The following is a 25,896-nucleotide window of genomic DNA, read 5'->3' on the forward strand; positions in this document are numbered from 1 at the left end:
GTGAAACAAATAGTGTTAACTATTCCAATTCACCACCATTAGCAATAGCTGTGTGCTACAACATGAAGTGTTAGAGATCTGTAAATTTCCCCACATTTTCTCTAAGATTTAAATATTCACTTAGTCAGTCTATCTACCTTGACTACTAAACAGAGAAGTCACATTTTTTTCCTAAGACTTCAAGTTTGAAAAGAGAAATTACTTTAAAATTTCTACAAAACCCAATTATCTCCCAAGAGTTGAAGAGAACTAATTTTATGCTAAAACTAAATTTTTACTTCAGTCTATTTGACTATATAGATGACTAGACAGAAAAAAAGGCAGGAATAACTCCAAACATCAAAAATGTCTTATTCATTTCTTACAGTCTATACAACCTGGCATAATACATATCCCCTAAAAATTTACTAATCTAGACTTTCAGTTTATTTAAGGGTATATACGGCATATAAACCCTTACATCTATAATCTTTATAAAAACATCTTAATAAATTATTGCTTAAAATGAAAAATTGGCTTGCCTTTGCTGAGCATATGCTGCCTTGATTATAGTGATAAAACTGTTGGGATTATCCAAGAGATTATCTAAGATTAAAAAATTGCACATGAGATAAATTTTTAGTTGGATATAACTGAAAAACTCATTTTCCTTCTAATTTTGTAGAATCATTTGTATATTTCTTTTTGAATGATCAAAATTCAAGAGAGCTCTCTTGTTAAGAAAATCATATATGCATAATGCTGAACTCAGTAGCTTCTATAGGAAATTATGTTGTTAAGTCAGATGGGAACCATAACGGCCTCATCCCTGCAGCAATCATTGTTAATACAAACCCCAAACACATTTCTATATGGGTCCAATTTAATCCACAATGTGTTTCACCATCCTGTGAAAATGACTAGATATCAAAGGACTGAGATTTATTTGCTCAAAACTGACAAAAATCAATGTTCTAAATATATATGGCAATAGAGAGTTGCTAAATCTACTGAATCTTTTAAATTAAAAAATATTGCCCATTCTGATGAAACTGCTTACAATGACTACAAGTAAAGATGGTGGCCATTAAGTTTTATCGTGAGCACCTGAGGAACTGTTTGCATCCAATACAAAATGTTTCTTTCTTTTGAATTACTGACACTGGCAAATTAAAATGAAGTGGATACATATGGTTGAAACAATCTTCGCATTTACAAATATCCTGAAATATCACTAAATCATAAAAACGAAAGCTGTGGGTTATATATTATGAATGTTGCCTAATGCATTCCCAGCTCTGTTATTTGTTACGAATTTGTGTACGATGGACAAAATTGGCCATTTATTCAAGAGTAACAGCTGGCTCCGATATTGTGCATCTTATCAAAAAAGGACATTACAAGAAGGAAAAAGCACAATTAACTTAAAATGCTGAAAAGAGAAGAACCTCATTTTGGGGAAAACATGTAAGAGAAAACTTATAAGCAGATAATTTAGTGTTCTATTTTAGCATTTTTATGACTAAAAGACTCAATATAAAGATTCACAACAATATAAAAATTGTACAATGCTGATGTTTAATAAAGAACAAAAGGATCTGATACTGTAAATGGGTACTATATATTGTTAAGTGAAGACAGTTAATTTAAAAAAAAATTACTGAATGGAGGGCTGAAAAAGAAATAGTGTTTCACTCTGTCATTCTAAGACAAAATGTTACTCTGGGAAGATAAAATATCATCAGTACTTACAGTATATTTTAAATTATTAACCTGTTTTGTTGATGCGTAGTAATCCCTAGGAAAAAAGCTAGAAATAGGAAAATTCAAAAACTCAACTCTAAAAAGTATATTCCCCATTCCATAATAACCTTGCAGAAGTTCTGATATTTAATATTAAATATTAGAACTGCAGTCTCTGTTTTTTTTAATGGTAGCTTGGTTCGCTCTGGCAATATTTCAATGATGTAGCCTAAGGCTATAGGTAATGGACCATTACTCACTATGATAGCCAGATTTCTTCTGCATGGCGGTTACAGGGCAATCTTTATGAGCCAGAAGAAGCTGTTTCAGCTGTGCCACTTCATTTCTCAGCAGGGTGACTTCACTCTAGAGAAGAAACAACTTATGTACCTTAACAGCACCAGACTAAACATTTCTTACTGTTTATAACAAGTGAAAATTAAGACTATCAGTTATCTTTAACAGAATATCAAGGAATAAATAAAATATACTGCTTAAATAGGTTTAATCAGTACATATCAGTTCTATATTTTAGCATTTGTACAAAGACTGCAACTTGTATAAAAATTTAAATGAGATAATGACATGACTGGATAACATATTTCAAAGTTTTTACATTACCATTTGCCTTGGGACTGCTTATATATTACAGGTTACCTGTAGAAGGTATTTTTTTTACTTGTGTTGCATGTTCTTTTGATTATTTGAAAAATTAGAAACATCAAGGGAATCAGAATGGATTTTCACTGACTCTGTGAACTGGAAAATGAAAAATTTATCCTGGAAATTCAATTAGGCAAGTTTCAAGTTTTCCAGAAACTATGAAGAGCTCCACAGGGGAAACTACAATAACTAAAGAATCATGGATACCTAAAATGCAGCAAGGCCCTGTGTTGGACACAGAACCAATGAAAGTAGATGTAATATCTAAACAGCTCAGTTTCCCTAGATCTAGGTAATTTGTACACATCTAAATTTACATCTGATAAATTAATGGTGAATTGTCCTAGTCCCTATTTTTTAAAAAGATTTTATTTATTCACTTACTTTAGAGGGAGGGCACAAGTGAGGGGGGGAGCAGAGGAAGAGGGAGGGGGAAGGAATCCCAAGCAGACTCCACGCTGAGCCCAACGTGGGGCTCGATCCCATGACCCCCGAGATCATGACCGGAGAGTTGGGACGCCTAACTGACTGAGCCACCCAGGCACCCTGTCCTAGCCCTTATTAAAAAATGAGGACTTCAGCCTTTGTTTTGGATGCATTAATCTGGTAGATTCTATATAAAACTTCCAAGTTAAGAGATTCCATTTAATTCCTTTTGGTCACCCCCAAATACTAAAGATACATAAATTAGTGATAATTACCAATACTCAAGAGTTAGAAATAATATGAATTTAACAAAATGGTAAAGAATTCTTAATTTACAAACACCACAACTTATCTGAACTTATATTAACCTTAAGTATTCAGTTTTCATCTAAGAACCCAAAATTAAAGAAATATAACAAGCGTGTATACTTTTGTAAAAGCTCAGGCACTTGTTTTCCATCCCGTGGTCTCCTAACCAGAAAGCTGAATGTAAAATAATTTAGCAGGTTAGACTCATTAGGTGCCCTTAAGTGATCAATGACAGAACCATAAAAATTCAAAGAATAAAAGTTAAGCAAGTCTGTTGGTTCAAATAGTTCCTCACACCCCTGTAACAACAAACTGCAACAATAAAGCACAGAACAAAAACCGATGCTCACATTAACTCTAAACATTAAATAAAGGCTAAATTGTGTTTACAATATTGTATTTGAGACAAGAATGGTATGTAGTGATCAAAAATACAAAAGGGGAATTTTTAGTGTTTAGAGTTTTACTTTAAAAAAATAAGCTGTTTAGAAAACTCATTTCTTTGGAACACTGCAGTCATTAGTGTCAATACCACTAATTATATAGCTCTTTATTAATGACACCCAAAATGAGAAACCATGTTATGAATAATCTTATAATATCCAAAATTTCTCCCTCTCTGCCATGTCAGCTTGATTTTGAGACTCCTGTGTAACAGCTTTCTCTCATTAATTTCTGTAACATGAAATACAGCTGGATACGTATTTTTAGTCCACAATATATAATCTCTTATAATCTGGTGCCTGTGGCCACCCTTTCACATTAGTTTGAACCTATGGGAAAAAAATCAGTATTTAATCGTTTTGACCTATACAAATTGAAGTTTTGTAAATACACCCTTTTGTCTCTACCTAGAAAAGCTTTCCTCTCCTTTTTCTTGCCTTGCTAATTTTTTCATTCATCTTTAACAGTCAACTCAGTATAGTATAAATTTGGATAGGAAAAGAAGTCCATTTCTGTGCTCCCAGGCCCATATGCACAGACATGTACCTTCACATAGTATTTACTACACAGGACTGTTAATTTTTGGTTTACTTGTTTGCCACCTCTGCCAGATTGGGAATTTCTCAAGGGCAGGGTCATCTTTGCTCTTTGTATCCCCAGAGTACAACACACAGCCTAGCATAGACTGAGTACACAGTTATATTTTAGAACCATGAGTATTTCTAAGTCCAGGGGGAGGGGAAAAATTCCAAAGACAGTGAAACAAAGTTACTTAAGTAATATAAAATTGGTCAGAGGTCCTAATTTCATTATTTATATCAACAACCTCACCAATGTAGCTGCACTGTTAATTTTCTGAGACATAAAATGAAAACTGGCATATTTTACAGTATCATCTCAATTACACAATTTTAAAAATCACAAATGCCCTTTCTCCTAAATATTCTATATAGACATTCAGGATAAACCATATTATGATATTTTTTGTCGAAGTAAAAATTTTGGTAAGATAAAGCAGATGCTGAAAAAAATTGTTATTGTGGTTTAAAATAAAATGTAAATTACTTTGGCATTGTCTGTACCATTGCTCCATTCCATCTGTAGCTACTCAAAGGTTAATTATATACTATGAAAAACAAAAAAAAAAGTGTTGTTTTTTTTTTTACAGTTTATGTGAAGCACGTTAGACTGATAAAATCATGACAGACTAGCCAACTGATTAATCTATCAAATCTTTTCACTGATACCTGGCCATAGGTTTAGGACCCAGTATTCCATAAATTTATCATCTTTGACTTTCTAGTTCCGCCACTACCCCCAGAATTAAAGAAACGATATTGGATAGTTTCTTCTTTGAAGAGTTTCTCATTGCTGAAGATAGGATTTTCTTCATGTTTAGTCTACACAAAAATCAATGATTAAGTGTCAAGATTGCCATCACACAGTTCCAAGGATTGTCACGGATGTAAAACCTTACACTTGAGAACAAAATATTTGTTTGTAACAATAGAAAAAAAGATGACAGGTTTCTTAATACTTTGGAAATACCTTGCAAAATGAATGGGAATGACCCTTCTCTTATTCTCCTTCAGAGTATTCTCATACTTCAATTAATTGTTTCGTGTCTGTCTCCTCTGCTAGACCACAAATTCTGTAAGTGCAAGGACGATGTCTTTTTCACTGTTGTATATCCTGTGTCTAATAACATGCCCTACACACAATAGATGCTTAATGACAGAATGAATAATAAATAACTAGCATTTGCACAGTGTAGTTTTGGTTTTTTTTTAAGATTTTATTTATTCATTCGACAGAGAGAGAGACAGCCGGCGAGAGAGGGAACACAAGCAGGGGGAGTGGGAGAGGAAGAAGCAGGCTCCCAGCAGAAGAGCCCGACGTGGGGCTCGATCCCAGAACGCCAGGATCACACCCTGAGCTGAAGGCAGATGCTTAACGACTGAGCCACCCAGGCGCCCCTGCACAGTGTAGTTATAACAGACTTCTCTATACCCTCTCTTTCATTTGATCTTCATAGCAGTACTTATTCTAGGAGTATGACAGATGGGGAAGTAAAGGCTCAAAGACTTTTAGTAAGGCCTAGTAAAAAGAAGTACTAGGTCTCACACTCATAATAAAATGTATAAAGTAGTAGTGGCATCACTGTTACCCTTTCTCCCTCTAGAACTTGGTTAAAACTCAGTGGAAAGAAGGCCTTGATAGCACTGAATACTATTTTTTTTAAGGAATTAAAACAAACAGGTTTAGCATCTTCCAATTGTCACCATTCCTTTATATTTCAAGTAATAAATACTGAGATAAAATACAGTTTGGGTATCAGAAATAAAAGATTTGATCCCTTTCAAGTCAACAGAGCAATAACAAAACCTTTTCTGTATCATTAACTTATGAGTGAAAACTCCTCACATATCCAGCTATGAAAGAATGTTTTTTTTTTTTTTTTAGAATTTATTGAGCTTCTACTCCACACACAGTTCGCAATACCTAAGTTTTAAAAGCAAAATCCACAACAGAAACTCCCAAGTTTTATAGAAGGAGCTACTATTAGTAAAGAATCTGCCTTTGTTCACAAAGGAAACATGCTGAAATTGTTGGCTGAAAACAAAATTCCAAAATGAGTGTAACTGAAAAAGCCACAGAGGTGAAAATTCTTTCAAGTGAAAGACAACAAAATCATATATTATCTTTAAAAATGTAATAACTGATAACCAACAGTATCCAAGTTTTGGTCTAGATTGCCATGTCTCTAATACAATTTGATGAAATTGCCTTTTTAGCAACAATTTTAGAAAGCTAAAATATAATTAAATTCAGTGAGTGGGGCAAGAGAGTTGAATAATTAATGTTCTTTAAAACCTAATATGTATTCAGTAAAAATATGCACAGTCACACCTGAATACTTATTAAAATTTATTTGTAACATATAAGTAACCATGGGTCATTACTGCCCACTATACTGATCACTAAGCCCACTAAGCCTGTATGTCACGTGAAGGATTATTAAGGAAATGTAGAATTGATGAATGTTTTCACATAAAGTAGAGTTTAATTATTTCTCTGACATTCAATTTTCTTTACAAGTCATTCTGTTCTTCACAGTTAACGGTTTTGATGTTGGCAGACTGAAATTTTTTCTCCCTGAATCTATCATAAGCATGTTATTAACTCCTTACACTCTGAAAACCAGAATCTGTCACTTTTTAAAACTGTTTTTGTTATATTTGATAACTAAAAAACAACAAAAAATAAAAATCATTTATCCACTTGAAACAATAGAGAAAGTCATAATTGAAGCACCTTTCTTCCCAAATCGTTCATGCTCTCAACAGCCTCTTCACCACTTACTCCTGGTACATGTCATTCCTAAAATTCTACTTATAATTTAGGGACTCATTCCTATCCCGATTTCCACATATAGACATTAATCCATCTAACTATAAACCTTTTATTAATGAAAAAGAGTTGTACTATTTTAGTGTACAACTATTTTTTTAATTTACTGAGGTGACATTCCCATGAGCCAGAGTTAGCCATTTTATTTTTTATTTTTTTAAAGACTTTTTATTTATTTGTCAGAGAGAAAGAGAGCGAACGAGTGAGAACAAGCAGGGGGAGTGCAGGCAGAGGGAGAAACAGACACCCCACTGAGCTGGGAGCCTGATGTGGGGTTCAATTCCAGGACCCTGAGACCATGACCCAAGCAGAAGGCAGACACCCAACTGAATAAGCCACCCAGGTGCCCCTAGAATTAACATTTTAAAGTGAACAATTCAGGGGCACCTGGGTGGCACAGTGGTTAAGCGTCTGCCTTCGGCTCAGGGCGTGATCCCGGCGTTATGGGATCGAGCCCCACATCAGGCTCCTCCGCTATGAGCCTGCTTCTTCCTCTCCCACTTCCCCTGCTTGTGTTCCCTCTCTCGCTGGCTGTCTCTATCTCTGTCAAATAAATAAATAAAATCTTAAAAAAAAAATAAAGTGCACAATTCAGTGGCTTTAGTACATTTACAATGTTGTGCAGCCACCTCCCTCAATCTGGTTATAAAACACTTCCGTCAGTCCAAAGTAAAACTCCTTACCCATTAACCAGTTTCTCTCTATTTTCTACCACCCTACCCCCCACTCCCGTTCCTGGCAACCACCAATGTGCATTTATCTCTATGTATTTCTCTGTTCTAAAGCTTTTTTCTTAGAGAGAGAGAGAATCTTAAGCAGGCACTACACCCATGTGGAACCTGATGTGGGGCTCAATCTCACTACCCCCAGATCATGATCTGAGCCAAAATCAAGAGTCTGACACTTAACTGAGCCACCCAGGCACACCTCTTCTAGGTATTTCATATAAATGGAGTCATAGGTGGCTTTGTTTCTGGCTTCTTTCACTTAAGCAAAATGTTCTGAGGTTCATCCACATTCTAGCATGTTCATTCACATTCACTCCTTTTTATGGCTTAATAATATTCTATTTTATGTCTATACCATAATTTATCCATTCATCTACCGATGGACATTTGGGCTGTTTTCAACAACTTTCTTATTATCCCTAACAATATATTATAGATGATTTCCCAGGTTAATACATACATATGAACATCATTCTTTTTCTTTTCTTGCAGAAGTATTTTAAAGAATATCTCTTAGGCGATTGCCTGGGTGGATCAGTCATTTAAGTATCCAACTCCCGATTTCTGCTCAGGTCATGATCTCAGGCTTGTGGGATCAAGCCCCACATCGGGCTCTGTGCTCAGTTTGGATCTGCTTGTCCCTTGCCCTCTGGACCTCCCCCCGTGCTGTCAAATAAATAAAATCTTAAAAAAAAAAAAAAAAAAAAAAGAACATCCCTGATAACACATCATTTCACCTATCTTCATATTCTGATATGCATTTCTAAAACTAAGAACACTTTCTTATCTAACCATGATTCCATCATCACTTAGTTTTTTATGATTAAAAATAGATTTTACTTTTCTGCTTGTAATTTGAGGTATTAACTAATGTTATATTCAACTGTAGATCTTTAGGAATTTCTTGAATTTGACTTCTATTTAAAAGTTTCATGCTTTGAAAGTGATGTGTTGTTAACTTTTACCTAGATGATAAATCCTGCCTTTATTCCTCCCACATTAGGAAATACAAAAATGTAATATATTTTACAATAATAACATTTAATCATAGTTTGTATGGTGGAAAAAAACATGAGATGAATGACGCAAAGATTACATTTATCTTGAATACTGAATTTTCCAAGGTTTTCTGAAATAACAAAGCACTGTTGCTATTAGTAATGGTGACCAGGGCTGCAATACAATTAAGAAAATAGCAGTATCTCATGAAAGCTGTTAATATAGGGTCAAAGCAGAAAACTGGCCCACCTAAAGTCAAAGAATACCCTGTAAATGATACTGTATATTTCTATACCACTGTACAATTTTCAAACATTTTTACTTAAAAGGGCACTAAGCCAAATTACAAAGGAAAATATTGATAAATTTAAGATTTAAAATTTATGTATTAAAAAATACTTGCATTCATTGTAATTCAACTGATTTATGCAAAAAAATCCTCAGAGAAGTAGGATCAACAGGTATTATTATCTCTATTCTATGGGTAAGGCAATTGAGGCCAACTAAGAACGACAACTAAAAAATAGCCAAGTCATTCAGAAGAATAATTTTGTTAAGAACAGAAAAGAAAAAAAATAGATGCACCTAAATCATGTTAATGTAACACGAGTATTTGAAAATTTAAACTAATAATTCATAATCGAAGAGAGACTTGGCAAAGAATAGCCATTTTTTGAGTATATAAATAAGTCAGTATCTATAATCTGTTTCATTTTATTTAAAAGGAAAAAAATCAGTTTTTTACTAAAAAGTTATGAAAATAGTTCTTGGATAAGAATTTATCAGATGATGATTTAAAGACACCCTAGTATATATGTATTTAAAGTCTCTATGATGTGATAAATCATGTTTAAATTTCTTCTAAATGGTTAAAATAAAATGGCTAAAAATAAATTTGCAAGACAATTTACTTGTTCTAGAGCTCTTGCATCAATATCGAAAGCACAATATAGAATTTTAAAAGATGACTGCCCCACTATGAAACAATTTTTATAAAATTTACATTAGTAAGTGCTATGTCTGATGTTAAAAACCTTTTCCTAAGCATTTAAACAAAGACATTTATATTGGTGACATCTTTAAAGACAGATTTAACAAAAGAGCAAGTCTCAACACCTATCGTTACATGGAAAGATTCGTTTTTCCCTGGGAATGGCTAATTCAGAAGACTGAACAATAACAACTACAATTAATCAACATCGGTTTTCTAGTTGATGCTCATCAACTAGTAGGTCACAAGATTTCCCTGGAGAATATTCACAACATTCAAACAAAACAAAACGGGGGTGCCTGGGTGGCTCATTCAGTTAAGCCTCCCACTCTTGATTTCAGCTCAGGTCATGATCTCAGGGTCCTGAGATCCAGCCCCACGTCACCATGCTTAGCGGAGAGTCAGTCGGCTTCTCTCCTTCTCCCTCTCCTGCTGCTCCTCCCCTAGCTCTCTCTTTCTCTCTCCCCACTCTTGCTCTAAAATAAATCTTTAAACAAAACAAAATAAAAATAAAAGGAAGAAAGAAAAAACAGAATGAAGGAAATAATCTTAATGCTGTTTTGACACCATCACTGGAGATCTTAGCAAAGACTGAACAGGAAGGAGTCTTAAAACCTTTATATCCCATGAGGTTCCTAAGAAACCTATCTGGGGCACACCAGCAGGGAGTATGAAATGATTTCTATTACCACTGGCCATATTGTACCTGTTTTGTGGATAATTAGAGCCCTTCAGTTTCCAAAGCTGTCAATCTGACATTTTTTCCGAGCACTATATTCACTCTAAATAAACAAAACAAAATTTATAATTCGAAGAACCAAAGAATTTAAAAATACTACTGAAGCAACTTCACAGTTGTGATAGAGACCAAAAAAACTAGAAAAGTGAAATACCAGTGATATTTTAAATTTCAAGATTCTTTGTTTGAACTTTATATACCACAACTTAACAAAGTTTAAGCCAGACAGTTTTGGTACTTTTGTAGTACACAAGTAAAAACTTATATTTAAACATTTCCTCCTTGTGTCAGTGTTGCAAGTTTTATTCACTTCACCTCAGTATTCAAATAGGTTTATAAAACTTGCTTTACTATAGATTCCATACACACCCAATATTGTGTGCTAAAATGTCTGGATGGCTAACTGGAAAAAACAGGGAAGAGGTTAAGTTCACAATTATTAAAAATAAGGCAAAATTTACATAAATGCACTATACCTGCAGTTGACCATTTAATGAACTCAAGTCTTCTGCTTTCTTCTCTAAAGACTGAACCCAGACTTTCCTTTTTTGTCGGCATCGTGAAGCTGCTGCTCTATTTCGCTCTAGAAACTTCCTCCTTTTTTCGTCAGGATCTTCATTAGCTGCTCTTCTTCGACGACCACTTGTATTTTGGGTCTGTGGAGTTGTGTGAGCTGGAGAAGCCTACAATAAACACAAATGGAAGCTTTTTATGTTTGTATCTAGTGAGTGAGAACACAGGCAGTAAAGAGTGGCAGAAGAGGAAAGAAGAGCTATGAACTTTGTTTTCTAAGTCTCACTGTATATATCAACATTTCGGGATGACATGAAAATCACCCTGTGCTCTAACAAATTCCTTGAAAGAAATAAGCACTGCTAAAATAAGATTCTCATTAATTCACTATCCTAGTGAATATATTTAAAGTTTGTATAACTTTATATAGAAATAATATGAAGAAGTTGAAAATACAATACAAATGAACATGTATAGATCTTATATTTTTCCAGGTGTACTTTTTAATGTTATAATATAGTCCTTTGAAAAATTATCGGGTACTAAAGTAAAAAATTCAATAATTTACTTAAATCCACTATGAAAAACCATTTACTTGCTATTTTTGAAATAATTAAAAATAAAAAACAGTAAAATTTTCTCTTAAAAATTGGTTTCTCTAAAATTGAGGAGTAAAGGTACAGTAGTGTCCCCTTATCAGCAGGGGATATGTTGTAAGACTCCTGTGGATGCCTGAAACCACTGACAGTACTAAACCCAATACACACTATGTTTTTTCCTATGCATAGATACCTATTACAAAGTTTAATTTGTTAATTAGGTATAATAGTAAGAGATCAACAACAAAAACTAATACTAAAATAGAACAATTCTAATAATACACTGTAATAAAAGTTATGTGAATGTGGTCTCTCTCACTTTTAAAATATTGTACTGTACTCACACCCTTCTTCTTGTGATGATATGAGATAAAATGCCTATGCCATGGTGTGAAGTGAGGTGAATGATAAAGGCATTATGACATAGTGCTAGGCTACTAATGACCCTTCTAAATCTGTCAGAAAGAGGATCATCTGCCTCTGGACCACACTGACCATGAAAAACTGCAACCTCGGAAAGCTAAACTGCAGGTAAGAGGGAACTACCACATGTACATATTTTGGTATACTCAGCTTTTCTTCAGTTTTTGAAATTTAGAGTCAGGTTCATGTGATTACTGATGTTCATTTTCCTGGTGGGCAGAATCCTACAGGACTCCAGATTTTAATTTTAATTGGTTCCCCTTGACCCTCAACAGATCAGCCTAGTTATTTCAGATCAGCCAAAGACAGTTTTCAGTCACTAGTGATATTGTCCAGTATCTGGGACTATAGAACAGTATTTCCAAGCCTATCTCAAATCCCAAAATTGTGCCACAGAACACTTGAACTTGGGAGATAGGAAATGAACCCTTGGAAATAGTGCAAAGGAAATGGCACTTTGTAACCACAAGCACATGACCCAAGGAACCCTGAAAACAATCTTTTACCTATAATTATATTCCAAAATGGTGTGAATAAATAAAACTTCTATCTTCTCCTAATCTACATAATATGCAAAAGTCTTATAAGCTCAACTTAAGTTCTGCAAAGAAATCACGAAACTACTTCTTACTCTACAAACTCCAAAAAACATACGTTATCATTTAATTCCTTTTCCAGATAACTAGCATAAAAAATTCTGAAGGTAATTTAATTTATACTGTATTTTAATTGTAATAAAGATTAAGTATTAAATTAGATCATTTCTTTTACATACATAATTGCAAGTTAATCTTTTAGAAAAATATTTCTATGGCTTGCTTCAAGAATGGCAACCTTGAAATATTTTCTTTTCTTCATCCTCTTAACTTACTAATAGCTGGTTTTTTTCTTTTACTCATTTGGCTGAATAGGAAAGAACAGGTTTTTTTTTTTTTTTTAATTGATAACTCGGTTAGTACAGCAAAGGCTAGTCACAAGTATTATAAGCAGAAACTAATACAGACTTGTATTTGTACATTTTTATACCTAACAAGGATTTATGGCTACTTAAGAACTATATATTCTTCCTCCTCTCCCTGCTTCCATCGATTCATTCATTCCACATTAAAAAGAACATAGGGACTACCCTAGAAACTAGTGATACAATAGTAAATGAACAGATAAAGTCCTGCCTTCATGAAAGTCCTGCCCATCCAAGGATAGAAATAAAAATTAGATCCAGGTAAACTATAGTTGCTATAAGAAAATAAATTATATGTTCATTTCTTTTAAATAAATTTTAAAGATGGAAAAACCACACACAGCTTGCAGAACATAAAAAACAAAAAACAAAAACAGCCATGGGCTGGATTTGGCCCCTGCATCAGTCTGCTAATCTCTGAATTATGACATTAAAACATACACACTTACTCTCCTTCTCTCTTGGCCCCTAAGTTGTTTAGTGGATGACTACCACAACTACATTCCACTTTATTCTAAGTTCTGTGAAGATAAAATACAGTTATCTAAAAAGTTACGATTATGAGGCAATCTAAAACTTGCCATTTACCTGTTTCTTTAATTGCAAAATTTTGCTTTTTAACACCAATGCTAGTATTCTTTAAATATCTTTAAGTATGTTTTATCTTAAAAGTTCTAAACAGAGTTCTAAAACATTTAACAGAAATACAGTAACCCTTCCATGTAGAAATGCACTACAGACATAATAGACATATCAGTCATCTAATATGCAGTCACAGACTAGAGATAAATGAAAAGGGCCTCTAGTACAACCAGTTTCCATAAAGCATATATACTTGCTCCTTTGGAGATGTTTCTCCAATTTTAATTCAAGAATCACTTCACTTATGTTAGTAATGTAATAAACACACACACACGCACACATTACTTGCTGAATACAATTAACAGAAAAAAATGATTTAAAAAGTATCGATGGATACTTATGCCATGTTAGGCTGACAAACACAGACATCTTCAGAAGCATTTACAGGGTATCCTGATAAGTAACAACTGCTCGACTATTTTATTTATTTACTTATTTATTTTGGGGTATCAATGCTTTTATACTGAACTACCTTTTCCTGAGGTTTTTGGTATACTTTTGAATTATGACCAGAAATAATTTTTTCCAAAGTATATAAAATAGTCATTTAAGTTACACTGTATTTGTTTTTTTAAAGGATGATAAAGTATGAACGATAAAAACAACACACGTACCGGAGTTTCTGTAGTAGATGTAGCTGGCTGTTGCAATGACTGTGGTCGAGATTCCTCTGATTGAGTTCTAACCAACCCGCTACCATGACCTTTGACAGTATCACCATTGGTAACTGGAGGATGTTGCTGGGTCAAAGCAGCTTTTAATCTCTGAAATACCAATTAAAAAAAAAAGTTTCCTGCTTTCCACTCAAATCCAACTCCCTACATGTTTTTTGGTTAACAACAACAAAAAATATTTTTTAAGGAATGCATGAACACATTTGGCTTTAAAATTAGTTTTATCATTACAAATAGTAAGACAAACACTTTGAGAAGCTTTCCTGAGTCTTTCTGTCTAGTACTACTAAAGGATTTTACACTTTTGCTGTTCCTAATCAATTCTGAGAAAAGAGTGAAAAATAAAAACACTGTTGGGGCGCCTGGGTGGAGCAGTCGTTAAGCGTCTGCCTTCAGCTCAGGGCGTGATCCTAGAGTTCTGGAATTGAGCCCCGCATCAGGCTCCTCTGCTGGGAGCCTGCTTCTTCCTCTCCCACTCCCCTGCTGTGTTCCCTCTCTTGCTGGCTATCTCTCTGTCACATAAATAAATAAAATCTTAAAAAAAAAAAAAAGCACTGCTGACTGAAAATACCTAGCTCTGTTCAACTAAAATAAGCAACCCAAGTTAATTATGTACACTTTCACCTATTTTCTCCCACCTCATTCCTGTATCTCCATCTTCTCAGGCTCTGCCTAGATTCTTAAACTTAAACCTCTTCCAAAGTTGGGCCCAACTGATCTCCGCTTGATGGTTTGAGGTCAGTGCCTACTTGGACAACGACCTGATGTTGCATTTTTTAGGCCACTATATTAACTGTCAGACTGAACCTCTTCCTAGAGCCTACAGCTAGGTTTGCCTCCCTTATGTCTTCCCTGTCTCCAGTAAGCAGATTTAGTTCCAAGTTTATGCCCTCTACTATGTTCCATTTGCTAGTTAACTGAATTGCACCTGACTCTCTGTCAGATTATGAATGATCTAGTGTTAGGAGGTAGGCCCTAAACATTTATGACCACCTCTTAATAAAGATAAAATTTGCTGGGGCGCCTGGGTGGCACAGCGGTTAAGCGTCTGCCTTCGGCTCAGGGCGTGATCCCGGCATTGTGGGATCGAGCCCCACATCAGGCTCCTCTGCTATGAGCCTGCTTCTTCCTCTCCCACTCCCCCTGCTTGTGTTCCCTCTCTCGTTGGCTGTCTCTATCTCTGTCAAATAAATAAATAAAATCTTTAAAAAAAAAAAAAGATAAAATTTGCATAAAGCTTATTATTCTGCCAGCAAAAATGTATCATACATGAATATCTTATCTCCTCAACCAGACAGTAAGCTCTTTCAAGAACAGAGACTGCCTTATCTTTCTTTGCACCCCTTTTAAGCAACTGGTACATTGATTTGCTACATGACTGAGCAACACATGTATTTGCTCACTGACGGAAATTGGATTCTTTAGCGAAAATGGCACAAGTGATATTTGGGGTAGTTTTATTGTTAAAAACATATAAATATGAAATAATTAGCACAAGATAATCATTCTATAGTATCTTAGAAATGAAAGGGACCGGAAAGACCTGGGACTATTATTGTTGATATTGTTCTTAGTAACTGAGATGTAGTCCTTAAGCCCAAAATAAAGTTTCATCACCAAATTTGATGCAGATTACATTACACTACATTTTCCTAAGATCCACACTCAGGTGCATATTTGAAGGGGGAGGAGGCTACAAAATTAATATGAGAAATGTGTTGCAGTCTATCCAGTGCTTCCCAAACTTCTCAGAAGTAGTAATTGGCTGGGTGTTACGAATAGATTCGTAGCAAACTTTCTCTCTCCCTTCCTTGCACATGGCAGGGAGGAGTGGGAAAGAGAGAAGAGCTTTTGAAAGAGGCCCCCAGATGATTTTAGTACAACTGCTTTCACATACTCGAACTAAGAACAACTTAGAAAACTGTACAACTATCCCCAAATTTGTAATTTCTTTGTTTCCATTTATGCGTATCTCCTTACCATCTGTAAGTGATCCAGACCCCTTAAAAACTGTAGCATACATGAGAAGGTCACTAATATTTCCCGAAGCAGTAATTATACCTAAACAAATGTTACTGGACATTTTCTCTCTACTGCTACTCACTGTAGATTCTGGGTATTATTTTAAAAACAAGTCAGTAGTTTAAAAACCAAGTTTACTGGGGTGCCTGGGTGACTCAGTCAGTTAAGTGTCTGCTTTCAGCTCAGGTCATGATCCCAGGATCCTGGTATAGAAGCCCTGCATAGGGCTCCCTGCTCAGCAGGGAGTCTGCTTCTCCCTCTGCTCCCCCTGCCCCGCTCATGTTCCCTCTCTCAAATAAATAAAATCTTTAAAAAAAAGTTTACTGAGGTATAAGTTACATATAGTAAAATGAAGTCTTTTGTTTTATTTTTTTTATTTTTATTTTTTTAAAGATTTTATTTATTTATTTGACAGAGATAGAGACAGCCAGCGAGAGAGGGAACACAAGCAGGGGAAGTGGGAGAGGAAGAAGCAGGCTCACAGCAGAGGAGCCTGATGTGGGGCTCGATCCCAGATCGCCGGGATCATGCCCTGAGCCGAAGGCAGACGCTTAACCGCTGTGCCACCCAGGCGCCCCTGAAGTCTTTTGTTTTAAAGATTTTATTTATCTGACAGAGACAGCCAGCGAGAGAGGGAACACAAGCAGGTGGAGTGGGAGAGGAAGAAGCAGGCTCCTACCGGAGGAGCCTGACGTGGGGCTAGATCCCAGAACGCTGGGATCATGCCCTAAGTCAAAGGCAGACGCTCAACGACTGCGCCACCTAGGCGCCCCAGTAAGATGAAGTCTTTTTTGTGCACAGCTCTAAGAGTTTTAACAAGTGCATACAATGGTATAGCCACCCCCCGTAATCAGGATACAGAACAGTGCTATTATCCCCCCAAATTCCCTCACACTTCTTTCCTGTCATACTCTCTTCCCACCTCACACCCTAGAAACCGCTAATCTGTATTCTGATCCCCAAAGTTTTGCCTTTTCTAGAATGTCATATAAATGGAATTATACAATGTTAACAGCCTTCTGAATCTGGCTTCTTTCTTTTAGCATAATGCACTTGTAATTCATCCGTGTTATCAGTATTTTTTCAATGAGTTTCTAATAGGACAGAGTCCCTACTTCACAGATTAGGAAACCAGAGATCATTTGCCCAAGGTCACATAAGTAGCTTAGACATAGGAAATTGAGACAATCATAACTGATGAGGTAATATGGACATGGATAGATTAAACTAAAGTTAGACAATGGATTAAAGGAGTATTTGGCTGCAATCAGCAGGACTACTTAGGCAAAGTGATCGAAGAACTCAAAATAGAAAGATAAGACTTTGAAAGCGTAGGTCAATATAAACAGAACAAAGGAGGAAAATCAGGGGAGGTGGTCGGTCTGCATAACTGTATCTTTTAAAAACGGAGTGTTATACATCAAAATACAATAAACAGTAGCCAGTCTATAGTGTTAGGTTACAGGGCTTGCTTTCATTTTTGGATATAAAATGTGCATAAATATGAGTTGTAGCTGAGATGTGACGCTTGGTAAATTATGTGTTGATAAAACATTTTTAAGTCCTTAGGTAGAAAACATCACAGAATTGAAGAGCATTTAAAGTTTTATAGAGAAGAGCTTAACTCTTAGAATTAATGAAATACAGTAACTGCACATAGGGGAGTCTGAAGTACATAAACATCACTCTCTTGAATAATCTTTAGTAGGGCAAGTTACTACCTTATAGAGCACTTAAAAGCAGCATCAGTATTCATTCATTATCCTCTCTTGACTGCCCTAGTGTATACAGTACTCACCCAGTGAGGAAGCTCTAATGTTTGCTCCATGCTGTTACACTGATTACAATAGGTCTGACTTAAAAAGCGTGCCACTGGGTGCAAAATTTAAGAAAAAGATTTTCAAGGGTTAATTAACACTGCTCTGAACTGCATATATCTGTATCTATACATATATATTTTTTCAAGAGCAGTAAAAAAATACACATATGCTAAAAAATTTAGAATGGGTTAGGTGAAAAAAGATGTCACTGAATAGGATTCATGAAAATTTTATAATATAAGGATATCTACAATCCACCCATATATATATATATTTGTTAAGAGACATCTTAAAGAACGACAAATAGCGTGGTTCAAAAATATTAAGGAAAACATATATAAATACCATGGATATATTTTTTACAATAGAATTTTGGAACCAGAAGACATACTAATGATCAATTAGTTCAATCACCAGCTTACAGAGAGACTAAGGTCCAAAGAGTGAATGAAGTTACTTCCCAGAATCAAAGAGGAAGTTAGAGGCAGAACAAGGACCAGATATTCTGTCTGTTAACTCCTAATTCACTGTATCTTCAAAGTTTGGCCAAGCGAGAGCTTTTGCCTGTATGAAGTATTCTAAGTGTATCAGCAATCAATAAGAAGAGTATCAGATATTTCTCTCAATACAGAAATTTAATAAAATAAAAAGACTGAGTACTCAGAGAAATTCAGTAAGATCCAAAATATCTGTATTCTCTAACATGTACAATAAAGCTTAAGCATAATTTTAATTTTAAAGTAGAGGCATTATTTTAAAGAAAACTAAAATATCCTCATTACTATATTTCTAAGTAGACTAGTGTTTTAACGTTTGGAATTAACTTTTAGCAATGTAAAATTCAACTACTGCATTGAAAACTTTTCTTCTTAGATATAAACTGTGTCAGTCAAAGAATGAATAGTTTGTTGTGCTGACCGATACTATTAATTCATTTTAAGAAGTAATCTGCTAAAAATAATTTGCTACTCAAATTCTAGGTTATATTTCATTCTCCTGAAAACAAATTTTATCACATCTGTCAGGACTTAGTAGGAACAAACTACTCCATCATAGTTCAAAGAAAAAACATAATGTTCTCTAGAAACAATTTATGAAAAAGTCAGATCCATATTTCATATGTGCCACAAAAGCTCATCAGAGTAATAACCCTCCTTCTCCTGGGTGTTATCCTACCATCTGCTGCTCTATTACTTATCTTTATTTTGCAACTAATTAACAGCATAATCTTCTAAATTCAGCAAGTTAATTATCATTATTGTGGTCTTTGCAGCATCATCAGTCCTCATGAAGTCTTGTCTCCCCACCCCCAGAGAACATATGAAAATGAAGTAGGGTGGGAGAGAGTCTGTTTCTTTGGAGTGGGCTCATTAGGTGTTTGCTGATTAGCTTGGCATGCAGAGGCAGGTCAGAAGAATTCTGCTGAACATGAGGTTCCATGCAGGGCCCAACTAAGTTAATGTAGGTTTCTGAACATTTGCCAAGATGCCCTCTGTCAGCTCTCAGTAGAAACCCCCTGCAGAAAACCTACTGGCTACCCACTGTGTGCAAAGGTATTTCTCAGTTTGTCACACAAGACTTAAAGGAACGACTGTGGAGAATGCTACCTAAATACTTTATTAAATCCTAACAAAACTCCTAGATGATTAATATTTTCTTATTCAGACAAGTTACTTTTTGATTACAAATATTACATAAGAAAGTTGTTTTATTACAAGAGTAACACAAATGGAAAATATCTATTGTTTACATGCTTAATGACAAAACTCCTAAACCTAAATTTGGTGAGGTCCACTGCAATTCTGTGGAAGACAGTAGATCCTAGGAATTTTTCTGTAATATTAAAAAATACTAGATAATCTTGTATTTATGGACCCCTACTTACACTACTTTTTTTTTTTTTTAAGGTTTTATTTATTTATTTGACAGGGACAGCCAGCAGAGAGGGAACACAAGCAGGGGGAGTGGGAGAGAAAGAAGCAGGCTCACAGCAGAGGAGCCCGATGTGGGACTCGATCTCGGAACACCAGGATCACGCCCTGAGCCAAAGGCAGACGCTTAACGACTGCGCTACCCAGGCACCCCCCTACTTACACTTCTTTTTCTTACCACATTCTCAGTTTTTCAAAGGCTTAAAGTTCTAACAACAAAAAAAGCTTGCTCTGAAGAAATTTCTTCAGCAATAAAAGGATCCATTTCAACATCTATAGTAGACACAAACAATGCATATTTGTCTACCTATAAGCACTAGACATCTGAAAATCAGGGCCCCACAAAAGCACCCTTGGTTATCTTAGGATACAAATAAGTTTCTCTTCAGCTGTAGTATGCTAGCCATTCTTATGTGTTCTAATGCCATTTCTACTACAATATTTTTTAATGTATCTTCCACTATATTTAATTTTAATTCCAGTGCAGTTAATAGACAGTAGCATATTCATTTCAGATGTACAATATAGTGATTCAACAATTCCATTTTTGCTCAGCATTCATCTAGGTAAGTGTACTCTTAATCCCCTTTACCTATTTCACCACCTTCCCACCCGCCCCTTCTCACTGGTAACCATTAGTTTGTTCTTTGTAGTTAAGAAACTGTTTTTGGATTCATCTTTTTTCATTGTTCGTTTGTTTCTTAAATTCCACATGAGTGAAATCATATCGTATTTGTCTTTCTCTGACTGGCTTATTTTGCTTAGTATTATATCCTCTGGATCCTTCATACTGCTGGAAAAGGCAAGATTCCATTCTTTTCTATGGCTGAGTAATATTCCATTGTATATACATACCACTTCTTTATCCATGCAGCTGTTGATGGGCACTTAGGCTGCTTCTATAATTTGGCTATTGTAACAATAATGCTGCAATAAACACAGGGATGCGTATTTCCCTTTGAATTAGGGTTTCTGTATTTTTTGGGTAAATATCCACTAGTGAGATTACTGGTTCAAGGGGTAGCTCTATTTTAAAATTTTTGAGGAACCTCCATACTTTCTTCCATGGTGGCTGCACCAGCTTGCACTCCTGCCAACAGTCCCATGAGGTTTCTCTTTCCCCCACATCCTCGCCAAGTTGTTTCTTGAGTTTTGGATTTTAGCCCTTCTGATAGGTGTGAGGTGGTATCTCATTGTGGTTTTTGATTTGCATTTCCCTGATGATAAGTGATGTTGAGTATCTTCTCATGTGTCTGTTGGCCATCTGTATGTCGTCTTTGGAGAAATGTCTGTTCATGTCTTCTGCCCATTTTTAAATTGGATTATTTGTGGGTTTTTGGTGTTGTGTAGGTTCTTCATATATTTTGGACACTATGCCTTTATCATATCTGTCATTTGCAAATATTTCCTCCCATTCAGTAGGCTGTCTTTTTGTTTTGTTGTTTCCTTTGCTGTGCAGAAGCTTTTAATCTTGATGGAGTTCCAATAGATTATTTTTGCTTTTGTTTTCTCTTGCCTCAGGAGACAAATCTAGAAAGATGTCCTTACAGCCAATGTCACAGAAATTACTGCCTGTGCTCTCTTCTAGGATTTTTATGGTTTCAAGTCTCACACTGAGGTCCTTAACCCATTTTGAGTTTATTTTTATATATGATCAAAGAAACTGGTTCAGTTTTGCCAATATCATTTGTTGAAAAGACTTTCCCAATGCACATTCTTGCCTTCTTTGTTTAAGATTAATTGACCATATAATTGTGGGTTTATTTCTGGGCTCTCCACTCTGTTCCATTGATCTGTGTATCTATTTTTGTGCCAGTACCATACTTTTTGATTACTACAGCTTTGTAATATAACTTCAAGTCTGGAATTGTGACACCCTCAGTTTTTTTCTTTTTAAAAACTGCTTTACTACTTGGGGTCTTTTGTGGTTCCAAACAAATTTTAGGATTGTTTGTTGTAGTTCCATGAAAGATGTTGTTGGTATTTTGACAGGGATTGAATTAAATCTGTAGATTGCTCTGGGTAGTATACACATCTTAACTATAATGGTTCTTCCAATCCATGAGCATGGAATGTCTTTCCATTTGTGCATCATCTTCAATTTCTTCAATGCTTTATGGTTTTCAGAGTACAGGTCTTTCACCATTTTGACTAAATTTATTCCTTGGTATTTTATCGTTTTTGGTAATTATAAATGGGACTGTTTTCTTAATTTCTCTTTCTGCTGCTTCATTATTAGTGTTCAGAAATGGAATGGATTTCTGTACATTGATTTTGTATCCTGCAAACCTACTGAATTCATTCACCAGTTCTGATAGTTTTTGGTGGAGTCTTTCGGGTTTTCTTTATATAGCATTATTTCATCTATGAATAGTGAAAAATTTACTTCCTTACTAATTTGGATGTCTTTTATTCCTTTCTCTTATCTGACTGCTGTGACTAGGACTTTCAGTACTCTGCTGAATAAAACTTGTCTACGGGTGCCTGGGTGCTCAGTCGGTTAAGTGTCTGCCTTCGGCTCAGGTCATGATCCCAGGGTCCTGCAATTGAGCCCCGCATCAGGCTCCCTGCTCAGCGGGGAGTCTGTTTCTCCCTCTGCCCCTCCCCTCTCCTGCTTATGTGTGCTCGCTCGCTCTCTCAAATAAATAAATTTAAAAAAACAAAAACAAAAAAAAACAAAAAAACTTGTCTTGTCCACCATCATGATGTCAGCTGTGGATTTTTCATATAAGGGCTGTATTATGTAAGGTATGTTCCCTCTAAACCTACTTTGTTGAGGGTTTTTATCACAAATTGATGAGGTCCTTTGTCATATACTTTTTCTGCATCTGTTGAAATGATAGGACTTTTATCCTTTCTCTTATTGATGTGATGTATCATGCTGATTGATTTACAAATATTAAAACACCCCTTGCACCCCTGGAATAAATCCCACTTGATCATAGTAACTGATTTTTTTAATGTATTGTTGGATTTGGTTTGCTAATATTTTGTTGAGGATTTTTATGTTTATGTTTATCAGAGATATTGGCCTGTAGTTCTTTTTTTGTGTGTATGTGGTGTCTTTATCTGGTTTTGGTAGCAGTGTGATACTGGCCTCCTAGAATGAATCTGGAAGTTTTCTTTCCTCTTTTATTTTTTGGAAAATTTGAGAACAGGTTCTAACTCTTTTTTAATTGTTTGGTAGAATTTATCTGTGAAGCTGTCTGGTCCTGGACTTTCGTTTGTTGGGAGTTACTTGATTACTGATTCAATTTCATTGCTGGTAATCAGTCTGTTCAAATTTTCTATTTCTTCCTGATTCATTTTTGGGAAGTTACACATTTGTAGGAATTTATCCATTTCTTCTAGGTTGCCCAGTTTGTTGACACATAATTTTTCATAATATTCTTACAATCCTTTGTATTTCTGTGGTGTCAGTTGTTATTTCTCTTTTGTTCTTGATTTTGTTTGAGTCTCCCCCCCCCACCTTTTTGATGAGTCTGGCTACAGACTTATCAATTTTGTTGATCTTCTCAAAGAACCAGCTCCTGATTTTGTTCACCTATTTTTTTATAGTTTCTGTAACCATTTATTTCAGTTCTAATCTTATAATTTCTTTACTTCTGTTAGGTTTGGGTTTTGTTCTTTTCTAGCTCTTTTAGGTTGTAAGGTTAGGTTATTTGAGATTTTTCTTGCTTCTTAATAGGCCATTATTGCTATAAACTTTCCTCTTAGAACTGCTTTTGCTGCTTCCCAAAGATTTTGGACCATTACATTTTTGTTTTCACTTGTCTCCATGTACTTTTTTTAAATTCCTCTTTGATTTGTTGGTTGACCATTTGTTGTTTAGAAACATGTTCTATTTGTGCTCTTTTGAGATTTTTTCTTGTGGTTGACTCATATCTCACTGCATTATGGTTGGAAAAGACGGAAGGTATAACCCTGATCTTTTTGAATTTGTTGAGACTTATTTTGTGGCCTAATATATGATCTATTCTGTTCCAGTGCACTTGAAAAGAATGTGTATTCTGCTATTTTAGAATGGAATATTTTGAATACGTCTATTAAAACATCTGGTCCAATGTATCATTCAAAGCCACCATTTTCTAACTGATTTTTAGTTTAGATGATCTGTCCATCGATGTAAGTGGGGTGTTAAAGTTCCCTGCTATCATTGTATTACTATCAATTAGTTCCTTTATATTTGTTATTAACCATTTTATGTATTTGGGTGCTCCCATGTTGGGTGTATAAGTATTTATAATTGTTATGTCTTTTTGTTGAATTTTTCCTTTAATGATTATATGGTGTCCATGTCTCTTGTTATAGTTTTTGTTTTAAAGTCTATTTTGTCTGATATAAGTATTGCTACCCCAGCTTTCTTTTCACATCTGTTTGCATGATAAATATTTCTGCATCCCCTCTCTTTCAATCTGCATATGACTTTAGGTCTGAAGTGAGTCACTTGTAGGCAGCATACAGATTGGTCTTGTTTTTTTTATCCATTCTGTCACCCTATTTCTTTTGATTAGAGCATTTAGCCCATTTACATTCAGTCCTTTAATGATTATATGGTGTCCATGTCTCTTGTTATAGTTTTTGTTTTAAAGTCTATTTTGTCTGATATAAGTATTGCTACCCCAGCTTTCTTTTCACATCTGTTTGCATGATAAATATTTCTGCATCCCCTCTCTTTCAATCTGCATATGACTTTAGGTCTGAAGTGAGTCACTTGTAGGCAGCATACAGATTGGTCTTGTTTTTTTTATCCATTCTGTCACCCTATTTCTTTTGATTAGAGCATTTAGCCCATTTACATTCAGAGTATTAACTGATACATATGTATTTACTGGCATTCTGTCATTTGTTTTTGTAGATCTTCTCCGTTTCTTTCTTCCCTTCCTCTCTTCTCTCACCATAAGTTGGCTTTCTTTAGTGATATACTTGGATTTTTCTCTTTTTTTGCATATCTATTACTGGTTTTTGATTTGTGGTAACCATTAGGTTTGTATATAACATCTTCTGAACCACATGTCATTTTAGCAGAATTACTACTACACTATTTAGCATGTCATTAAGAGATTATGATGACATAGTTCAACTAAATCTTTAGGAGAGATGAAGAATCAAACGGCTAGGATGTTTAAGTATTTTCAAAGAGTTGAAAACAACAACAAAGCAGAATCCAACTCAAGCATGAAAGAAGAAATTGTAAGTTTTACTAGGGGTTAGCAGACTGGTAGAAAAGTTATTTAATGTGTAAAATGAATCTAAGGGAGATGAGCTGGGAATCACTCAATTGGAAAGCATGGATTTGAAGTCCTATCACTGATCGAGAAGAGTCAAGTCCTGTGGTCATTTATCTGGTCATTAAGAAACCAACACACACTAGGATATGAGCCTGTCTCAACTTTCTTTAGTTGAGATGATACAATGATTTCCTCATTTGCTAAGGCTTTTTTAGCCCCCTGGAACTTAATAAGGTAAATTAATGATACTGACATTTTAACTCAGTTTAGAAAAAATCTGTAGCTATTTGGTATTTTATGTCCTAGAAATAATTAGAATAACTTGCCACAGAGTAACAGCTTACCCTTGAATTTCAATTTAAAATGTTTAAGAGATCAATTTAGTCTGTGATTTCAGTTGAAAGAGCTAAGCTATTCTAACTAATCCTCTAATACTAGATTATTTAAGAAAACCAAGCCCCACTATAAGTTTAATCAAACTTTAAAGTTATTAAAGTACTCAGGGAAGTTTGTTAGATAATTGAGGGACCTTTACAGAGAACAGGATATATTAAGTTTAAAATTAAGTTTAGCATGTTTAAGATTAATTATATTTGAAGACCTTTAAAAACAATCATTATATAACTGGATTTGTAAATTGGCCTTGAG

At 35.0% G+C, this 25,896-nt stretch overlaps 1 protein-coding gene across 1 annotated transcript in view; it reads right to left on the reverse strand.

Annotated features, from left to right (window-relative positions):
- The window catches only part of ATF2 (activating transcription factor 2), an 88,846-nt gene that overhangs the window by 12,003 nt on the left and 50,947 nt on the right, over positions 1-25,896 (reverse strand). Inside the window, 3 exon segments of the mRNA XM_045800312.2 lie at positions 1,983-2,088; positions 10,909-11,115; positions 14,185-14,334. Of these exon segments, the coding sequence (XP_045656268.2) occupies positions 1,983-2,088; positions 10,909-11,115; positions 14,185-14,334 (463 nt within the window).

This window comes from Ursus americanus, chromosome 1 (genome assembly GCF_024610735.1).
Source record: "Ursus americanus isolate L20-20 chromosome 1, mUrsAme1.1.p, whole genome shotgun sequence".
NCBI lineage: Eukaryota > Metazoa > Chordata > Mammalia > Carnivora > Ursidae > Ursus > Ursus americanus.